Source organism: Cynocephalus volans, chromosome 2, assembly GCF_027409185.1.
Source record: "Cynocephalus volans isolate mCynVol1 chromosome 2, mCynVol1.pri, whole genome shotgun sequence".
NCBI lineage: Eukaryota > Metazoa > Chordata > Mammalia > Dermoptera > Cynocephalidae > Cynocephalus > Cynocephalus volans.
The window spans coordinates 58,340,160-58,361,691 of NC_084461.1; the positions used below are offsets into that span (position 1 = coordinate 58,340,160).

General features: G+C 39.0%; 1 protein-coding gene across 1 annotated transcript in view; it reads left to right on the forward strand.

Annotated features, from left to right (window-relative positions):
- Positions 1 to 21,532, forward strand: part of PIK3R1 (phosphoinositide-3-kinase regulatory subunit 1) — an 83,942-nt gene that overhangs the window by 45,398 nt on the left and 17,012 nt on the right. Inside the window, exons 3-7 of the mRNA XM_063088217.1 lie at positions 10,130 to 10,222; positions 10,671 to 10,745; positions 15,935 to 16,066; positions 16,876 to 17,077; positions 17,272 to 17,351. Of these exons, the coding sequence (XP_062944287.1) occupies positions 10,130 to 10,222; positions 10,671 to 10,745; positions 15,935 to 16,066; positions 16,876 to 17,077; positions 17,272 to 17,351 (582 nt within the window). The remainder of the gene's footprint in view (positions 1 to 10,129; positions 10,223 to 10,670; positions 10,746 to 15,934; positions 16,067 to 16,875; positions 17,078 to 17,271; positions 17,352 to 21,532) is intronic.

Here is a 21,532-nt window from a genome sequence, read left to right on the forward strand (position 1 = left end):
CTTAAAATCATAACCAGAATAAATCCATTAATTTCTTTAGCTGAGAGGGGAGCCTTTTGTTCATTTCACCAACAATCATATAGTATATTGTGATTTATGAGAATTTATTCACCCACCTGAATTCATAATTTTCATCTGATGTAGTGAAAATATATTGTTTCATTTTTTAAAACTCTGATTCCTCACAGAATTGTTAAGGATTGTGTTTACTTTTATCTTGAAATCGTTACCCTTTATTATGTATGGATAGCTTAGTCTTATAATAGTGATTTTTTTCAAACATTTTTAATTGAAATAAATCTTACTAAATGCTATAGTATTTTCTTATGTATTTCTTCTGCATTAGCTAATAGGGAGTTTTCTGTTTAATATTTTTAGGCCCCTTATTTTTCTTGCCTTTAATTTTTTTTTTCCTTCCCATTCCACTCACAGTATCCTTTTTCCTTTTCTCTCCCGCTGTGATCATGGGCACTTTAACTCCCTTCCTATACTTATTAAGCATATTCTACTAAGATTTCATTTTGAGATCCTTGGAACTATGAATTACAAAAAAATAATATATTTTTAAAAATTATTTGCTGGGCGCTTTTCCCACCTGGTGATTAACCATAAGAGTTCGTTGTACCTTGCTGAAAGTGATAAGTTGGCCAGCTATATTTAGCCGAATAAAATCCATTACATCCTTGGGGAAGAATGTGCTTAGTTTAGCCTTATGAGAAAATATTTAATAAATGCTGTCCCGAAAATATTTAGCCTGGCTGAGTGGGCTGGCAGGGGTTCAATCCTGATAAAGCAGAGGTGATGGTGAGAAGCTGGCCGGCCAGTCCAAGCTTAAGTTGAACAAAAGTACCTCTTGTCAGTAGGGGTTGTAACTGTTGCCCAGGGCTTTTCCATTAGTATCCTGCAAAGAGTATTCAACCACTGCTCATGGCGTGGTTATCAGCTTGGAAGTCAATCTCTTCTTTAAAATCCTGGCTTTACTGCTTACTGCTGGCATGACTTTAGGCAACTTTTTAAACTTTTCTTAATCTCAGTCTCCTCATGTGTAAAATGGGGACAATTATAATATCTCACAAGGCTGTACAGATTAAATGAGATAAAAAGCACTGAGTACAGTTTCTAACAGTAAGTATTCAATACGTGGGAACTATCAAGTTAGTAGTAACAGTAATAGTAGTCTGTGTCAGTCTTTCTAACATGTTCTATTCCTTTCTACATCTTCCTCCAACCACAAACCAAATTTAAAGAGCTGAGTCCTCTTGAACGTGGTGGGTCAAAGCTCTGGCGTGGGTGTCAGGAGGCCTGGGTTCTAGTCTTTAGCTTGAACTTCTTGAGGGACTTTGGGCAATTTGTGCCACATGCAATCCCTCCCCATACAACAGCTGCACAGAGCAGCAGAGCTCTCTACTGCTAATGTCCCTCTCACTACCTAATAAGATATGATATCAGACCTAATTTGACTTGATAGCTAGACCCTCCAGTCAGACAGCGTCATCTGCCCAACACAAGGTTGGTTGTTTGGCTGCTGGACTCTGGTGCTAGATCAGCCTGGTGAAGCCCGGGACCTTTAGGAAACAAGTTATCAGCATGAAATTTAATTAGTGGGTTTCTGTCTTGTACAGCGATCTGGATTTCCTCTCTGTGGCTGGTGGTCCCATCCTCAATCCTTGTTACTCAAAGTGACATATAAGGACCAACAGCATGGGCTTCACTTGGGAGCTTGTTGGAAATGCAGAATCCCAGACCCCACTCCTGACCTCCTAAATCAGGTTATTAATATGCACATTACAGTTTGAGTAGCACTGTCCTAAACCAGAGCCCTTGGGAATATTCTAACACATATAAGGTTTTTACTAAATATGTATAGAATTTGTGTTTAGCATTGACTTTTTCTAGACAAGATTTTCTTTCTCTCTTTGCATATGGTATACTGATAAATTAGCTCAGGTTATCATAATGCAACACCATAGACTGTGTGGCTTAAACAACAGGAATGTATTCCTCACAGTTCTGGAGTCTGGAAGTCTGAGATCAGGGTGCCAGCATGGTTGGATTCTGGTGAGGACTTTCTTCTTGGCTTACAGAAGACTGTCTTCTAGCTGCATCCTCACATGGAAAGGGTGGGGAGAAAACTCTCGGTGTCTCTTCTTGTAAAGGCACCAATCCCATCATGAAGGCCCTACCCTGTAACCTCATCTAAACCCAATTACCTCCAAAGTCCCCATCTCCAAATACTATCACACTGGGTGTTAGGGCTTCAACATATGGGTGGGGGGTAGGGGTGCAATTCAGTCCCTAGCAACTGGTTTCTGTACCTTACCTTGAAATGCATAAAAAAAAATGAGATGGATTGATGAATAGATATATAGTAAAGCAAATATGATAAAATGTAAATTGTAGAATGTAGGTAGAGGATATATGGCCATGCACTGAACAATTCTTTTTACTTTTCAGTATGTTTTAAAATGTCAGAGAAAAACCTACTTTCTCTGTAGTTATTAGAATGGAATCTGGTGGTTCTTTTCCTCCTCTGATTTCCATCCAGGCTTTCTTAAAACCGCCTGTTCTGGACAAATTTCCCTCTTTGGCAGTTCCTCTCTCTCTCTCCACGCTTACCCTCTCCTTGGTCAGCCAGCATCCTGCTTTGGGTTAATGTTAGTGAGGTTCCAGCCTAGAGGGAATGCTTCTCTCTGGTCTCAGGCTTCACCAGTAATATCCTTCTGTCCAGTTCTTCTCCTTATCCCTGCCCCCTCTTTATCAGGGGATCCTTCAATTGCATGTGACATTGGGCCTCTCAAGTTACATTGTAAGACCCTGCTACATTATTTTTAAGCATTTCTAACATTATATTCTACAAGTTTGACTCTCAAATTTATTATCAAATATAAGTGGGAGAAAAGTGAATGAACCCAAAGAGGTAGAGGGGTTCACCTGGAATGCACCCCCCCTTTGTTATTAACAGAGGCTCCAATTGCTTTTCTGTTTACTGTGTTATCTGCATTTTAAAATAGTTTATAATGAGGAAGAATGTATTGACTTGCTTATTTTGGGGGGAAGTACAAAAACTGTACTTATCAAGATAGCTTAACTTGAAAGTATTATGGCTGGTCCTTTGTGGGAAAGAGCATCAAGTATCTGTAGGTCATAATAGCCTTATTGTAGTTACCCTTTAAATTAGGGAGCCTTGGCAGGAAATGTTGGGAAACCTATCATAGGTTTCTTTCCTTGACTTGGACTTGTATACTCTGTTGGATGGAAGGCCCAAGCTGAACTCATGGGCACTACTTAGGCGCTTTGTGACATTGGCCAAATGACTTATTCTCTCACAGTTTCCTCACCTTTCAATTAAGAATAATGAAGACTATATGTCTTTGAACTGCTGTGAAAAATAAATAGAAGCATGTCTTTAAATAGTTAGTGTGGGGATGTGGCTCCTAGTTGGCATTCCGTAATCATCATTCATTTGTTTAACGAATAACAAAGCACTCACTGTATGTATGTCCTGTGATTTTCTCCTCCTTCTTTCCTTTTCAGGGCCCCTGGTTCACACTTTGTATGAAATCTTTCTAAGCCAACAGATCAAAAGACCAACTTCCCGTATAAATCACTGGCCTCTGAAATCCTACGGATGCAACTATACATGATTTTCCAGGGGATAGGGTAGGGGAGTCCCTTTCTTCCCCATTTGCCTCTTGCCCAGCATTTTAATTTGCTGTACACTGTAATCTTTAAATCAGACTCCAATTTAGATGATAATAATCACAATTAATTAAGCTAACTTGTCAAAGATTAAGTGTAATCTTACATTTTGGTTCTCTCTTAACTCCGAGGCTTTAGCTCAGGCCATCAAAAGCAAAGCGGTAATGTCTCCTTATGTTTAATGAGAAGATCTTTGCCCGTTGTTTGTTTCCTAAATCAGTCTGTTGTGTAGAAATAAAACTAAATGGGCAGAGGATCTAACATCCCTTTCATTTGTTTTTAAGCTATGGAGCTGCAGAGATAAGTGAAAGAAGATGAACTTAAAGATATTAAGGACTAATTAGTTTAGAGTATCTGAGAAAATTTACAAAATTCTAGTTTAAATCTATTGGCAACTCTTAATTCCCTCCTACTAGTTATCTCTAAAAATAATGTAGTTATGGATGAAAATTTATTTTCACATTTACTCTTTCTACTTCCATTTTCAGTTGCCCATTCTTTTTTTTCCTCCCTCCTCCTCCAAAAAAATGGTCCTTGTTTCTGCCAAGCTAAATATAATTTATTACACAATCATTCCAACTTCATTTTTCGCTCACGTTCAGAAAACTAAAGTCTAATAACTCAAAATAGATTAGTATTATAATTTTTATTGGGAAAAAGTATGATAAGTTGAAGATAATATATTTTAATTATGACTTCCGAAAAGATATTGAGGATTGTTTATATAGAGAATGAAAGGCAAAATGCAAATATCTGTCCTATCAAATATGATTCCAGTTTGCCACCTTAAAAAAGTATTGAAGATTTTTTCTGTTTTATAATAGTTTCTGGTCTTAAAATTTGCCATTGCAATTAGGTATTTCAAAAAATCTATTACCAATAATAATAAAGATTACATGAATAATTCTAACATTGATAATAGCTATCCATTAGTTTGTACTTTCTGCACAGTGACCACTATGCCTACCATGTTTATTTATATTCATCTCATCCTTACAACCTCATGTAATTATTCCCAGTTTACAGATGAAGAAACTGGGGTTCAATTAACTTGCCCAAGATCACACTCAGTAAGTGGCAAAATCAGAATCAAAACTCAGGCCTTTTTGGCTTTAAACGTGTGCTTTTAGTCACTTCTATACTACTGATTAAATAGGTGTGTTCCAGAATTAAGGAACCCATATTTTTTTTTTTTGGTTTTTGGTTTTTGGTTTTTGGTTTTTAGCTACATTATTTTAGCCAAAGAGCACAGGCCAGCATTTGTTGTGGCATTGCCCATAGAGCTTAAGAAGTTTAAGGTTCAGGGTCTTAACAATTATAGGTATAAAGTGTGAACGTGCTTATAAGGTTTATTTAAGAAAAGAATGGGGATTTGTTAGATTTTTGCCCACCAGAATGTACATTTTTTATTTGAAGCCATGAGAGAGATTATTTCAGACAAATAAAGCTTTGACTCAGCAGCAGTTAGTAGACAGACTAACATCTTGATTTAATATCAATCCACACTTTGCAGATATACTTTCTTTTCTGTGTATTTGTATTACATTTTTAGAGGTAAGTGGCAGTTTTTCACACACTTCCAAGCTGCTTCCATCAGTAATGAAATACTTGGCCTGGGCAATCTCTGGAGTCCCAGTGTTTCAGCTTAAATTTTCCACTCAGCCCTGCCAGGCACTAACTTTAAAATATCTTTTTTTATGGAGAACGCCTCCAAAAGGTGCAGCTGTGTGCTGGTTTCATCTTGCACTTCATAGCGGTGTTGGCACCACTTAGTGCAAAGAATGCCACTGTCTCCCACACACCACTGGTGCCCAAGGACTGTTGAGGCCTGTCCGTATTAGTGGTTTGGGAAGGGCTTAAGCTTGGAGAGAAGGCTCTCTTCTGTTCCATGTGATTGGTTGTCACCAGGGTAAAGGGGGAAAAATAGAACTAGTGGAAAATGCAACATCTGATGTGTCACCCCAAATTCTTTCTACTACCTGGGACACCTAGCTCATGGGTGTCCTTTCTCATCAGTGTTGAAGATTGATCCCTCCTTTCTTTTGAAATAATGTGTGTCTTGCTTGGATTCACCACTTCTAGACCGTTCTGCTGTTCCTCCTTTTTTTCTTTCCCCGTAAGCAATATTAGTTTCTTTTGATAAAAAATGATTTAGTTAAGTGAAAAGCTAGGGTTGGATTGTAGTAGGTGAATCTACAGATTCACCCAGATTCTTTAGTGGAGGTGGTTTGCCAGACCTTTACTATGCCACAACAGTCTTCAAAACCAAAACACATTCCTCGTTTAGGTATAAAAATCTTCTTGGAAAATGAAATCTAATGAGAATGTATGTGTCAACTTTAGGAGTATCATAATATATGGGGTTTTGCTCGGTATCCCCACCCTATGTGATGTATATTTTTTGTATCTTCTTATATAATCCTTTAGTTACACTGTGTTCTGGTTTACCACACTGTATGATCTACTGCTTTATCATGGATTTTTCAAAGAACAACTTGCCGAATATGGTAATTCCTAGCCATTGTCATTTGCTCTTGGAATTTCTTAAAATGGAATCTAATGAGAAAGTAAATATTGACCATGTATATTTGATAGTACTAAAGGAATAGTTGCTTTTAAGATTGTTATAAAAATGAATATTTTGTTTTAGAATACTTTTTGGACTTTTGATGTTAATTGATCCTGTTCCCAAAGTAGATGATAGGAACTTTAAAGCGTCTTGGGTAAGGCATCCATATTTCCTATATCTAAATATTTTAAAGAGAAAATGGATTTTGAATCACAGACATTGTACTAGGGAATAAGAAGGGTTTTTTTTTGTTTTTTGTTTTTTTTCTCTTAATTGTCTCTCCTTGTAAAATTTACCATTTAAAACCCCAAATGCAAAATCATGATCAGCTGTGAGGATTCAAACATTTGAGCAATAAAGCTTTTTTTAATATTAACAATTCAATGGGAAATTTGCTTTATGCATCATAAAAGGAGTACTTATACTTCCTACTATCTATGTGTATTTTTTTCTTCTATTTTAAATAACTTGGTGTGCATTTTGAGAAAAGCTCCAGTTGTCCTGCAGATCCCTGATAGCTATCACAATGCTTTTCAGAAACTTCATCTGAAACCTGGGTGAGTAAAACAAATGATATTTTGTGCTCAGGGTACTGCAGGTGAAATAACATTTTTTGCCAAAGCAACATTGAAAGGATGAAGGGAAAGTAAGAACATTTTGCTTTTTTAGTTTTTTCACACTGATGTGAAGAAAGAGAGAGATGGAAACCCTTTTGTTTGTAGCATTTGCCAACCCAGCAATATAACAACTCTTGGATGCATATTTCAATCACAGTTAGATGAAATCTTTAATTATCATTTAATTTAACTTTCATACTTGCCTGCAGAAATGATTGTGTTGATAAGATTCTGAAGAGATAAACCTTTATTAAGTAATTCCATTTTCAATGCCAGCATTAAAGATTTTTTTTTTTAAATAAAAAATGCCGGTGTAATTTATGAGGGAAAGGGGAGAGGAATTGGCATGTTAGTTGCATGAGTGTTGTGTGGATATGTGTGTTTGTGTAATTACCATTTAATCTTTAGCTTTTTGAGTTTTGGGGTATGCTAAGACCTGTTAGTTTGAGAGGGCTAAGGTGAGACACTGTTAGTGAATCTTAATAACATTTTCCTACACCATTTCTCAGCCTTTAGATTTCCCTTCTATTTCATAATGCTGATAGGATGATATTTCATTTTGTTTGGTGTAGGTGTTTGTAGGAGAGGATACTTTTGTGAGCTGGTAATATACTCAGGCAAAGGGAAGTGGTTTATAGTTTATCAGAGGAAATGAAACGGTGTGCTCTTTCATTTTATACTATTATTGAACATTGCTTTTAATTAAAAAGACGAAACTTTCAAGACATTTTTACTTTAAGTGCTTCTCAGATATATTCATATTTTAAACATTCATTCATGCATTCATTCATTTATTGGCAGTTGGCCTCTATGGAGTTCTGAACCCTGGACCACGGTGTTATCAGCAGCACGCTCTAACCAAGTGAGCTAACCAGCCAGCCAGATACATTCACATTTTAACATTTAGAGATTTGGAGGATGTCATTGCTAGATTTTTTTTTCAATGGATCACCCACATGCATTTTCTTCTCAAAATAGTATGTCCTAAAACTTATTACTAACTTCAAACAGATGACTAGCGCCGTTCCAGGATATTTTGGTTCTAGAGATTTAGAGTGGGACCTGGGAATCTGTATTCCTAGGAAGTTCTTCAGGTGATGCTTAGGCTCGGGCAAGTGTGGGAGACAATAGAGAAATGAGGTTACCCAGCTGTCTGTGCAGTGACTAGAGAGTTAGTGGGTTATCTGTTCTGTCTTCATGAAGTCCAAAATATCTTAGAGTAATATTGCAAAGGGAGAGTAGGACAAAGTCAACCAGGAAGATGAATGGTAAACTCTGTGGGACCTTACGTTCAAATATTGATTAGTCCTGTGTCAAGATGCCCTGTCCTCAAGAATAGCTTTATAGTGGGGTCTTTGTCGCCCAAAGCTGACTCAGGAATCTTTCATCTGCCACTGACAAAATTTGCCCTTGCTCAGTCTATAGAACTGCACTTCCCAGTACTATGGTCACTAGCCACATATAGCTATTTCAATTTAAATAAATTTAAAAATTTAGTTTCTTAGTTGGAATGGCTACGTTTTAAGTACTCAAAGCCATTGTGGCTAGTACCTGCTTTATTGGAGAGCACAGCTATAGAACATTTCCATCATCACAGAAGGTTCTATTGGACAGCAGCACTGCTATAAGATTTTCCTCTGTAATTTAGCTAATTTAGCTCTTTTATCCTGGGTAGTTACAGTGGCTAGTAGAAGTGGGTAGCAAGATCACATGTCCATCCATCGCAGGGGGTCTTGCCATTTGAAAGCTTCTTAGGCCAGCCTGTTTAGGGTTAGCAAAATGTTTTAAATCATGCTTAGTTCTCTAGGATCAAAATTTAATAACAGAATTTTACTTTTTTTTTTTTTTTTTTTGTCTTTTTCGTGACCAGCACTCAGCCAGTGAGTGCACCGGCCATTCCTATATAGGATCCGAACCCACGGCGGGAGCGTCGCTGCGCTCCCAGCGCCGCACTCTCCCGAGCACACCACGGGCTCAGCCCCAGAATTTTACTTTTGTATTGTGAATCTGTTGTTGGTCTGTGTTGACTCTTAGTACTTGAAAATGCGCTTAATTAGAAATTCACTTAACATGGTATATGGCTTATAATAAAAAATTTTACCACTAAAATCTCACCGAAATAAAATTGCAAATATATAGTCTCTCTTAGGTTAAATAAACTATCTATTCCTAAGTAAGAGTGCACGTGACAACTCAAGTGTCTAAAAATAAGTGGCTAATAAACAGGTTGCACATATAGATATTTTCCTGAAGACTGTCATTTACCTGTAGTTTACATTTTGAGAAATTTGAGGTAGATATATTTAGCTCCCTCCTCTGGCATATTTTGAGAAAAAATATTTTTCCTAAAAATTATTTCATATTTTTTTGAGCGAGAATATGTTTATTAATGTAATGCTGAAGGAAGTTACTTATGAGTGTTATCTGATTAGATTTTTTTCTTTTGTATTATTACAATTGGTAAAACATGTAAATAAAGCATGGAAAAACAGTTTATGAAAGCATCATATTTCTTAAACTCCTAACTAGCCAAAATAGATGTAAACAAAGGCTTTGACAGCAGTTACACAGGGACTTTATTTGATGTCACGTGGGCAGTGATCATTTGCATTGGCTTCGGTAGCTGATGCTTGGCCACCCTGGCACTTGTGGAACTTTGCAGCAAGAGTACAAAAGGAGGTCCACATACCCTGCATCTAAATATTGTTATAAATCATATTAACAAACTGTTCGATGAAATCTCTTCTATCTTCCTACCTGGGCATTTATTCCTTCCTAATGACCAGGAGGCCAGATTTGAAATCAGATTTCTTGGGCTTCTTGGAGTTATGCTTCAGTGCATGGTGATGTGGACAGAACTGACCTGGCTCATCCCTGGCTTCTCCCTGCACATCCAAACTCCAGTCCATCCCAAGCCCCTCTAACCCGGCCCTAGCCCCTCCTGGACTTAGGGGTGCACCCAGGCAGGGAGGTCTGCCCTGGGGAGGATGGACCTGGGGGAGAGGCCATTTGGCAAGGAATTCCGGGACTCTGGTTAGGTACTCTGTGTCCTAGGAGAGAAGAAACAGGTATGTCCTCTTGGCCCTGAGAGTACACAGCCTGGCATTGGGGTCCCTTGCTGGGGCTTGAAGTTGCTGCTGTCAGATGTAATTAAGTTATTTTGTATTTAAATGTTGTTCATTGTGGTCTGATGCCTTGGACTACCCCAAATAAAATGTAATGGTGGGATCTCGTTTGTGTGCAGCTTCGGCTCTTCCGGACCTTGCAGAGCAGTTTGCCCCTCCTGACATTGCCCCGCCTCTTCTTATCAAGCTGGTGGAAGCCATTGAAAAAAAAGGTAACCAGACTGCTGGCGGGAATCAGTTCATTTGTTACACCCTTATTTCATGGCTGTTATAATCTATATTCTCTTGGGCATTCATTAAATAAATTTCCTACTGCCTGCTATGTGCAGATACTGTGCTAGACACACACGGGATCTGAGGCTGTGGACTGGGGAAATGGTCTTGGTCTGTGATTTCTAACTCTAACATGTAGTTACTGTATGGAAACTATTAAATTCTCCATAATTTAATAAATATGACTAACTTGCTTCTTAGTGGCCAGATGGTTTGGCCAAAATTATTGACATGCCAGATAAGATTAATAGTAGGAGTTGACTTCCAGGAATATTTGGTACACATCTAGAACAGATACTGGATGGGAACTGGAATGCTGTCTGGCAGCAGGCTCACGGGTTCTCCAGAGAGCTATGTTTTGCATACACAGTCTGTTTTGTGTCCTAGGTCTGGAATGTTCAACTCTATACAGAACACAGAGCTCCAGCAACCTGGCAGAATTACGACAGCTTCTTGATTGTGGTGAGTGTCACAGAGCTAGAAATACAAATGGGAAAGACAGGTCTTACCTTTCAGTTTCAGGTAGTACAAAAACGCTTAAGTTAATGTCCATGTGACGTTTTAAGTTTAAAGGGAACTCGAATCTTGCACAGTTCCCTCTGCCTTATATGGTAACAGTGCAAACCAGTGCAGTCCTTTGATGTCTCCTGAGCTGGGGTGTGTGTGCAGGGCTGCCTGCAGGCATGTTGGCTTCTATCACAGCCATAGCCCTAGGTCCCACAGGACTTGCAGAGGGGAGAAACAACCTCTTAGGGTTTCTCTGGCTCTGTGTACCTGCCATCTTCCCTTGACCCTGCAGTTGGCTACAGCTAGTTCATCCGGATCACTTTAGAACATATTTATAAGCTTATGTCATTTAACAAATGTCTCTTCTGACCACCCTCTTCCCTTCATTACCTTTCCATTTCCTTGTCCGTTTCCCTCTCTTTTTTGTTTTACTTTTCTCTGTCTGGCTTGCTTTCTTTTCTGTGTCACATACACATTAAGTAACATCATGATAGTGTTATATTCAGCGGTGTGCAGGTGAACCAACTGTCTGGAAAGAAAAAGCCCTGGTTCATAGCTTTGCCCATTTCTGTGGTATAAATATTCCCACCCTGGTTGATGTTAAGCTCTAAACCAACACTATTTCCCTGAGTGTGGAGTTGGGAAGAATTGAGAACATTTAGCTCTTGCGAGCCGGTACCTGCCAGCTCTAGCACATCACTGGTTAAAGCCAAGGGGCGGTTTTATTTGCCTCTATCCCCCTTTTTCCATACAGAAAAAAACTGTACAAATCAATTTACTTGCCATCTTTCCAGCAAGTCATCTTCTCATATCAACTTCTAGAATCCCTCAGATTCTTTATATTATTATAATACCTTTTTTTCCACCTGTAATTTGTGCCTGACATTATTTTAACTGAATTTGGATGTTTGAGCCAAAATGAGTGAAACCCAGTTTTGCAAGACTCTGCTTCAGAAGTATAATTGTATGAAGAATGCCCACATGGTGTTTAGTAAATGAGGATTTGAAGTATTAGGCAGCTTCAAAACGAGGCAACTTGTGAAACTTCCTAGAAAAGACGTTTCTTGGAGGAAGAAAGAAACTGGATCTTTATCAGTAAATACCTTCACTCAAAATGTACTGAGCAAATGTTTTGAAACTCTTCAAAAAAAGTTTTTTAAGTTTAATTATTTATTTATTTTTTGTTCGTGGAAATCAGTCTTTCACATACAGGGAGGGTGCATACTCTTTGTTGCTAAATTTTTTATACTTCCCACAGAGGAGGTCATTCAAAGTTGACTGGCAGAAAAGTCAAGGAGAAAAGGCTTGTTTTTCTATATTTCTAACAGCTTTACCAGGGTGTGAAGGAAACACTGAATTTTGTCTTTAGCCAGTTGAAATAGAGATACATGTTTTGGTCAGAAAATTGGTCAAATTGAACATGTTAAAAGTCACAGGAAGTGTGTAGACATCAGACCAATGAAATGGAATTTATTTGAGAACTGGTGGTAATAGTGGTTAGGTTTTTAATGTGACCGATACAAATGATGCTGTTTAGCTAAAAAAAAAAAAAAAAAAAAAAATTGTTTTTATACCGCCTGTGAGGTAAACAACCATTATTCACGTCAATATATCCTGACAGACAGCCTTTCTTCTCCATTGACATCAAAACACACACGTAGAAAACTGGTTTTATTTGGATTCTGTGCTATAAAAGTGTATTTTGTGGCAAAAAAAAATGAAAAAGTACACATTGTTCAAACTTGAGTGGATCTGTGAGGACTGTTTTCAGCTTGAAGATTTTTCAATACATAAAAATATTTTACTATCTTGGAGCAAGATCTGAGATAAGTCATTTACACTGCAAAAAATCATGACTTTTAACCAACCTTGTGCAGTACCAGTGTCTGAAAAGAACAGACATGGGGGACAACAGCCATTTTTGTTAGCACCTACTAAGTTATTTTATTTCATCCACACATATATCTTGTGATATAAGTATTAGCTACGTTTACTCACCAGAAAAGGAAGCTGACCCTCAGGTAAGTAATTTCTCTAATGTTTTTCAGCAAAGTGGCAAACCTGTGACTCGTATACAAATTATTCTGACAGCAAAAGTCCTCTTTCTTTTTTTTTTTTTTTTTTTCCTATTTTGCCCTAAAATGAATTCTTTCTTTCTTTCTTTTATCATTTGAGATTTAATGGTATGAATTTCCTCCTGACATTTTTTGATTTTTCTTAACCTGAACCAGGCTTTCTCAGCCTCTACACTATTAATATTTTAGGCTGGATAATTCTTTGTTGCAAGAGTTGGGGACTGTCCTGTGCCTGGTAGGATATTTAGCCACATCCCTGGCTTCTACCAACTGGGTCCCAGTAGCATCCTCTGCCAGTTGTGACAATCAAAAATGTCTTCAGATGTTGCCAGCTGTCTCTTGGAGGGGGGTAACAATCCCACCTCCACCCTCACCCCCATAGAGAAACACTAACCTAGATAGAGATCAGTTAGGGAAGGGACTCCTGCATTGCAGTGGGAGGTGTGAAGTGTTGGAGAGCTTACTAGCCGCCTGTCATGAATACAATGAAAAGTGAGGCAGAAGAGAATGTAAACTCCTCCAACCCAGAGCTAAAGATTATGCAGATCTCTAAGTCATCACATGACAGATGTGTATAGCTATTGGGAGAGCATGTTAGGATAGTTTTAATGCAGAAAAGGAGTCTTACAGAGCACAAATCAGAAACCCCAAGGAACTTAAGAAGTTGCATTACAAAAATAAATAAAACATACTGTGTCATCAGTTCTAGTGGAACTTGACATAAGGTGAGCTGATCCAAAGACCTGCATTAAGGTCATTTCATTCAAACACAATAAAATCCGCAAACATTTAACACATTCTGTGTGCTGGCACCTGAGGGATGCAGGTGAGAACCACAGTCCATGCCCTTGAGGTCTCTCATTTGAGCAGGGGAGACCCATAATCCCACATATTACCAAATTGTTTGGTAAGTGTCCTGACAGAGAGGTGTCATTTCAGCACTGGGAGAACACAGGATGAGCAGGTTAAGTGATATTAATTTGCTGGGCAAAGCATCATTAAATGAAGCATGTGGGGCAAAGTATATGAGGGACAGAAGCTTGTTCCCTAGTCAGTGATTGTGAAGTGTTCCTGTAGTCATACACACACAATTTTATTTGACAGTATTTTATTATGGCAGTAATTGCATTACTTTCAATGTAGATCCTCTATGCAAAGACCTAGTATTGCCCTTCCCACACTGTTAAGAGATGTGAAGTGCCTCTGGTTAGTTCTTTGCAGGACATTTAAGTGATTTAACACTTTGCCTCTTGACCTTCTAAGTTTAATCATTCTTTTCCTCTAACTGACCTATTCATATTTTGTACCAGACTGAGTTTTCTTAGGGCTTTATGGTGTTGCATGATTATTTTCCATAACATCTGCCTACAATGAAGCAAGTTTGGTTTATGATAATATGTCCAAAGAATTTTTGTAGCCTTAGGCTAGGATGATTTATAATGTCATACTTAGTTCCAGGGTATCCATGATACCACCTCCTGTTCACTCATGCTCAAACTCCAAGGAGTAAACTTTGATACTTTCTCATTCTCTCCTAGGCCACATCCCAGTCCAGTCAATGACCAAGTTATGTTACCTCTTGAAAATGTCTTGCACACTTCTAACCGCATTAGAATTCAGATCACATCACTTTGCTTCAGATTACCAAAATTGGTAGTTACTTTCAGCAGCACCTCTTTCCATTTTATTCTTAAACACTGCAATTAATAAACCTGTATAAGAATGTGGCATTTTGCCCATCAGCCCACCTTTCCTGTCATGAGCCCATGAGTCCCCAAATAACTTCAGGTTACCCTTCACATTGCGAGTATACATCCTGCAGCAGCCCCCAAATGCTTCTCTTCATTTCTAGATGCCCATCGTCATTCCTGCCCCCAGACCTTTGTTCCCAGCACTCCTTATTTCTGTGGGGCTTTATGCCTTTTCTTATCCTAAGTACTCAGAGCACTGTGCATAGTGAGTGCTCAGGGTGTTTTTGATTACTGTCACCCTGTTTTTGAATTGCTTGACCTCTTCTCCAGCTGAGGGATTTACTAGACAGATACTCTTGTCTTATCTTTCTTCTGAGATAGTCTGATGCCCATGGGTTAGATTAGTAGTAATACTCAGATTTAGGGGGAAACATTCTGAAAATATTCAGCTTATTTTTCCGGATATTCTTGAGACTGATTGTTAAAATTCTGTAATCTCTTACTACTTAATCAATCACCCTGTTAGGTTAAATTTACCTTAATTCTGAGATACAGTATTTATCAATTCAAGTTTCAGGAGACCTGGGAGTTTGCATTTTCCATTTTCCTGTTGAGGTTTTAGGGAAGATTTACTCAGTGACTAACAAACCCCAGGCAGAACCTTTTTCAATCAGGGCAGAACCACCCTCCAGAGGGTGTTTGGGAACGTGTGGGGTGGGGATTGGGGGGCAGGGAAAACGAGGCTATATTAGTTTGCTCAGGCCACCATAACAAAATACCACAGACTGGGTGGCTCAAAAGCAGAAATGTATTTCTCATGGTTCTGGAGGCTAGAAGTCAAGAGTGTAGGCAGGTGTGGTTTCTCGTGAGGTCCCGCTCCTTGGCTTGCAGATGGCCCTGTTCCCATGCTGTGTGTGTGCATTCCTGGTGTCTCTCCCCATGTCCTAATCTCCTCTTCCTACAAGGATATCAATCAGATTGGATTAGAGTTTACTCTAACAGCCTCATTTTAACTTAATCACCTCTTTAAAAGCCCCATCTCCAAATACAGCCATTTTGAGGTTCTGGGGATTTAGGCTTCAACATATGAATTTGGGAGAGACACAATTCAGCCCATAACAGGGGAATTTTTTTTTTTTTTTTTTTTGTCCCTAAGTCTGGGAGTATGCTGCTGGCATCACGGGCAGGGAGCCAGGCATGCTAAATGCTTGGAACGTGTGGGATAGACCGGCACAAGATGACAAGAGCAACCCCTATGAGAAACACTGCTAATAAATATTGTTTCCTTTCCTATATCTCACTTAAATGTTCAGAAAATTGGCCCAACTGATGTATAAAATAAATGTCTGAAATATTTCTTAAAATGGTTCTTTTCTAGATACGGCCTCTGTGGACTTGGAAATGATTGATGTGCAAGTTTTAGCAGACGCTTTCAAACGCTATCTCCTGGACTTACCAAATCCTGTCATTCCAGTAGTCGTTTACAGTGAAATGATTTCTTTATCCCAAGGTTTGTTTCTCTTCTGAGAATCTCACTGAACACATATTGAGATGTGGATGTGTTTGTAAACTCTATTATGTGCTGCATATAAAGAGATAGTATTTAGAAAATAGTAATAGTAACCTGCCCGTCTCCTTCACTACCACCCCAAATTACCTTCCTTATCAGGGCATTCGATGAAAGACTCAGATTCTCGTCTGCTTAGGAAGACTGCCTGCATAACAAAATGGCTAATTGTTTACCTTTTATCAGTATTAACAAAGTTCACTACATTAATAAAAGACTTGGTGTTCCCAGTACTAGTGTCAGATTCAGGAAACTGGGATTAGGGCCCAGTAACTGGGGGTGTCCTTGTCATCTCCCCCGAGTGGCCATAGCAAAATGTGTTGAGGAAAAAGGGCTCTCAGCTTTAGGAGCTGAGGCTCAGTTAGTGCTTTGGGGACAGGAAATTGTGGTTCCTAACCTTCAAAGTTAACACTTGTGATACTTATCTGATGCTCCTCTGAATTAGCCAATCACACTTGAAGCTGCTCAGTAGAGGGCCGGTTCCTGTCAGCACACCCTGAACAGCTTGTGGTTTTTTTACACGAAGAGTTTCTTGCATTTTCATCTGACTTTAGCTTTCTACTTTCTCACAATGCATTTTCTAACGAGAAGAACAAATGTCCGGTATGCTCCTCCCGATAACTTTTTAAATGACTCCTCCTATAGCTAGAAGAAAGAACAGACATTTTCTAGGTGTTTATTTATTGATATCTATGAAGAGTCTCCTATTCTTTCTTCTTTTCTTTTTTTCTTCCTTTGTTTTCAACGTGTAGAAGTACAAAGCCCCGAAGAATATATCCAGCTGTTGAAGAAGCTCATTAGGTCACCTAACATACCTCATCAGTATTGGCTTACACTTCAGTATTTGTTGAAACACTTTTTCAAGCTCTCTCAAGCCTCCAGCAAAAACCTCTTGAATGCAAGAGTGCTCTCTGAAATTTTCAGCCCTATGCTTTTCAGATTCCCAGCAGCCAGGTAAGTCAAAGAAAAGAAACGTATTTGGGGGAAATGAGGGTAGTCCTAAATTGATTGGTCATTAAACATTTTCTAATGATACTACTGCACAGATGCATGGGCAGATTTATATCACACAATGACTTGAATGTGTATAAATGAAAATGAGTTTGTTTTTAGGGAAGAGATTTCTAATAGAACTCTCTTTTTTGTAGCTCTGATAATACTGAACACCTCATAAAAGTTATAGAAATTTTAATCTCCACTGAGTGGAATGAACGACAGCCTGCACCAGGTAATGCTTTTTGAACATTTCACATTCTCTCACTGTTCATTTTTTAGAACCTTACAAATGGTGGCTTTAGACCTCTTCTGAAGTAATACAAGTTTATTCGGTAGAATTGCAGTCCATAGTAATATGTCACCTTGTGATTAAAAGAAAAAATATCTGAGTGATAGTGTCTATGTACAGTAAATATTCAGATTTTAACATTTGCAGATTTTAAATTATCTTGGTTTTAAATAGAATTGTGAGAGCTCCCTGTGCCCTTCAACTTTTATGTTTCTAGTTGTTGAATAAATTTATGGAGTTCATTTTAGTTGTTGACATTTTTGTTTTTGTTTCTAATACTTATAAAGTAGGGGATTTATAATTACTATATAATTTAAAGTATTTTAGAATGTGTTTTTTGGAAGCAGGTAGGCTGAGAAATGTCTGTCAAAATAAACATTTTCAATAATGCAAGCAGTATGAAACCAGAGTGTTCACTGCAGCAAGTCAGAGCAAGCCAGACACTTCTTTGAAAGTAGGCTGGCGTTCAATTAGCCATTTAACAAAGCAGGAAATGTAAACCGTGTTAGCAGTGGATTTAATTTAAACTGATGTATTTTTCTTCTACTGCAGAAAGTCTAAACAACCTCACTTTGCTATATTCTGATTAAAAGTTAGCTAATGGAGGCTGGTCATTAAGGATAGTGATTAGGGTCCTATAAATGAAGTGTAGTTTCAGGACCAATAGAAATCGTTGCTTGTAGTCGTAATTTATGCTTAGAATTTAAATGAAACACCGTGAATTTATTATCTAGTATGGGTAACTCATGAAAATTAACATATTTATCCCTGTATGAACTGGCATGGAAACCCAGTTAGCAGTGTCATGTAGCAGTGAATTAGTTGTGCTTTTTAATCAGGTATTGCATAGCTAGGCTTGATGGTTTGCATTTGGATGGGGTAGCCTGAGAGAGATATTGGTTTAGGCTTAACACCCACCTGTGGCAATTGGATAGAGGATGGGGGGAAGGTGGGGCAGGTAACCACTTAAGGTGCAGGTATTGGGAAAGGCTTCTTTAGATGGGCTCAAAATACTGTAGCAAAGGTGAGAGAGGCATCAGATACAGTAGATAAGGCAAGCATGGTATGTTCCAAATGTTCCAAATCACAGCAACCAGAATGTTTAACAGATATGCCCAGCATTGTAGGTACACTGCATCAGAGAAGATTGTCAACAAGTATGGCCTAGGACTTTAGTCCAGAGGTGGCCAAAAGGTTTCATCTCGTGTGACTGCTCTGATCACTTGTTAGTGATTTGGGGGGCTCTGTGTTGGTGTTCAGAGGCTGACCTTCGACTTAGAAGGGGAAAGAATGAATAAGGGGGCATGGGAAGTGGCAATCGAGCCATTGTTGACCCCCCCATCCCTAGACTAATTGCATAGGTGGCGAAGGAAGAGGACTAGCAAGAATGAGCAACACCCTGGGCCAAAGACCTTTCTCTTCCTCCTGACCAGTGTTGAGGTGTCTCTTAAAGACTAGGGAGAGCTGGCCCTGCTTACAGTGAAGGGTTAGGGGGTGGTCCTGGTCTTCTCAGTGGCTACCTCCAGAGAGGGGAACACATGGAGGCTAAAATCCAGACAGGGTTTGATGTATATCTACAAATGAATTTGTCACATAATGTTTTTGAGAATTTCTACTACACAATGTGTAGTAGAGTCACTGGTGAAGTTTGATTGGTCCGACTGGTGTAAAGTGGTTAAATGTCTTTATCAGTCTTAGCCTAATTCCACCAAAGTAAAAATTTATCTGCATTCATTTTTATAATGCACCCTTAAAGCTGCTTGAAATGTCAAAGGACTCTACATTCCTCTGCTAAGAAATTGGTGCGCCAATTTCAAAGAAGGATTAGTTCTGTCAGCTTTGCTAAAGAATAACAAAGCCTTGAACATTTGCTAGATCATCCCAGTATTCATGCGACCTCTTCAAGAAAAATTAAATCCAAGTAATTTTCAAATCCTAGTTTGAGCTGTTTTTCCCTTTGTGTGATATCTCTTAGCCATTCTGAAAATTGTCTGGGCCTTTTGGAATTAAATGGATGCTTCAGTGTCTCTACCCACCCAAGGAAAAAAATGTGCTCATCCTGAACACCTTTGTATTCAGGAATGGCTCCAGTGCAGATACTTAGCAGGGCACCTGGGTTGGAGAAATGATTTCTTAGGCCTTGTAGGAAGGCAACATTTTCCTGGAGTCCTTCATCACTGCCCCAGCCTGTGTTAGTACCAGAGGGCTTTGGAAGCACGGCGCGGCCCATCTCCAGGGAATGGTCATAAATCAGTCATTTGTAATAACTTTGTTGTTGTGAACAGAAATGAGTACTTGAATGAAATTTAAAGGGGACCCAAAGCATATAGATATTTTTTCTAGTATTTACCTGGTAGAACTTGAAATGGTAAGAAAGGTGATGATGTTTGAGGCAAAGTATCAATTCAAATAAATCCCATTAGCACATAGCATCTAATTAAATAGTAGGTGGGTGTGTGCATACTCTAAGTACAAAAAGAACTTTAGAGATGCAGTTGGTGACTTTTTAGGGTAATTGAGTAGACAGAAAAAGCTCACTGGAACAAACAGGACTGGAAATGGGCCTTGAAGAATAGGTATAATTCGAATAGAAGGAGAAAAATAGCATTTTGGTCTACCAAGTTTAAAGATTTATTTAAAATAAATTGAAAAGTACCAAAATTGTGGCTCGGTATTTTACCAAAGTAGTAAATATTTTCAGTGACAGTATCATAAAAAGCATCATTTTATAATAGAAAGCATTGTCCAGCTCTGCCATTTTGGGTATGAAACAACTGAAGTCCACAGAGATTGAGAGGCTCACCCTGTGCTGCCCAGCCAGCAGGTGCCAGAGCTGGGTCTGCTGGGGAGCTGCACCCTGGACTCCAGCCTGTGCTATCTGCTGCCCCGTGCTGCCTGGGTTTTTTGGAAACTTCATGAGCAATAGGGCTGCTTTTAGTGCTTTCAGTCCTCTGAAGTTTCCAGCATGTAATAAACTATGAAATTAGCTCCTGTGGGTCACATATAGTAGAAACCCACAACGCAATGTTTATAGCTTTGGGGGCAAGGCTCTGATTTGTGCCATCAATGTGCAGCAAGAACAGCGGGCTGTTTTGAGTCAAACAGGTCTGGATATGCATGTCACCTCTTTGCTACTTATTTGCTAAGTTCTTCATCAAGTAACTCAGCTTTTCCAAACGGTTTTCCAGACTGTGAAATGGGGATAATGCCTCCCTCCTGGTGGTGTTGTGAGGATTAAATGAGCCAATAAGTACTGAAACTTATAACCCCGTCGAGTCTCTCTACAATCTATTATGTCACCTACAGCTTTTTAAGACCCTGCCGGAGCTGGCCTCATTCTGCAGCTCTTCAGTCCACTGTTCCTAGTGAGTTCTCTGAATCCTGTCAGGCCATTCTCCCTAGTACCCCACATTCCCAGCCAACAGAGCCAGGGCCTCTGGGAGCCTATGGGGGATCAGTGCAAATCTGAAAGAGACACTCTGGGCAGTTGCCTCCCTGGTAGGTGCATTGCTTGAAGGGAAGAAGATGCCTTTGTATGATACCCTTTTCCTCTGTGTATGGCTTGGTGAGTGGAATGGCCTGGATTTCAGCACCACTCCCCTTGTCACCTAGCCCAAGTGCCTTTGCACAGTGCACAGGATGTATAACTGTACATAGTGGCCCCAAACTGTGCCATCCACTTTATCTGCACCCACGCAGGTCCTCGCCCTGCATTATGTGCAGGTTAAGTCGACCCATTCAATGTTTATGCCCTTAAGCCCCTTGTCCTATTATACTTAACTGTTCTGTAGTTTTTCCTATTAGTTTAATCTGCTCAACAAAATTTCTAAAGGGCAATGTCAAAGGCTTTTTCTCCTTTTGAGTTCTTCCTAGCATAGAACTGGGCACAACATAATAATCATTTAAATTTTTAAAAATTCTTTTATAAATTTCTCAGTTTTCCAACAGCTTTTACACAGCAACTCATTTAATGCATCCAGCAACCCTGTGAAGTAAGGATTCTCCTCTTTTATGGAGGGAAACTAGATTTGGAAAGCTTAAGCACACAGTAAGCTTTCAGAACTTTGTTGGTAGTTTGCTGTTCTCTTTGTTACTAAAAGTCTTAAAAACATTTAAAGCTGAAC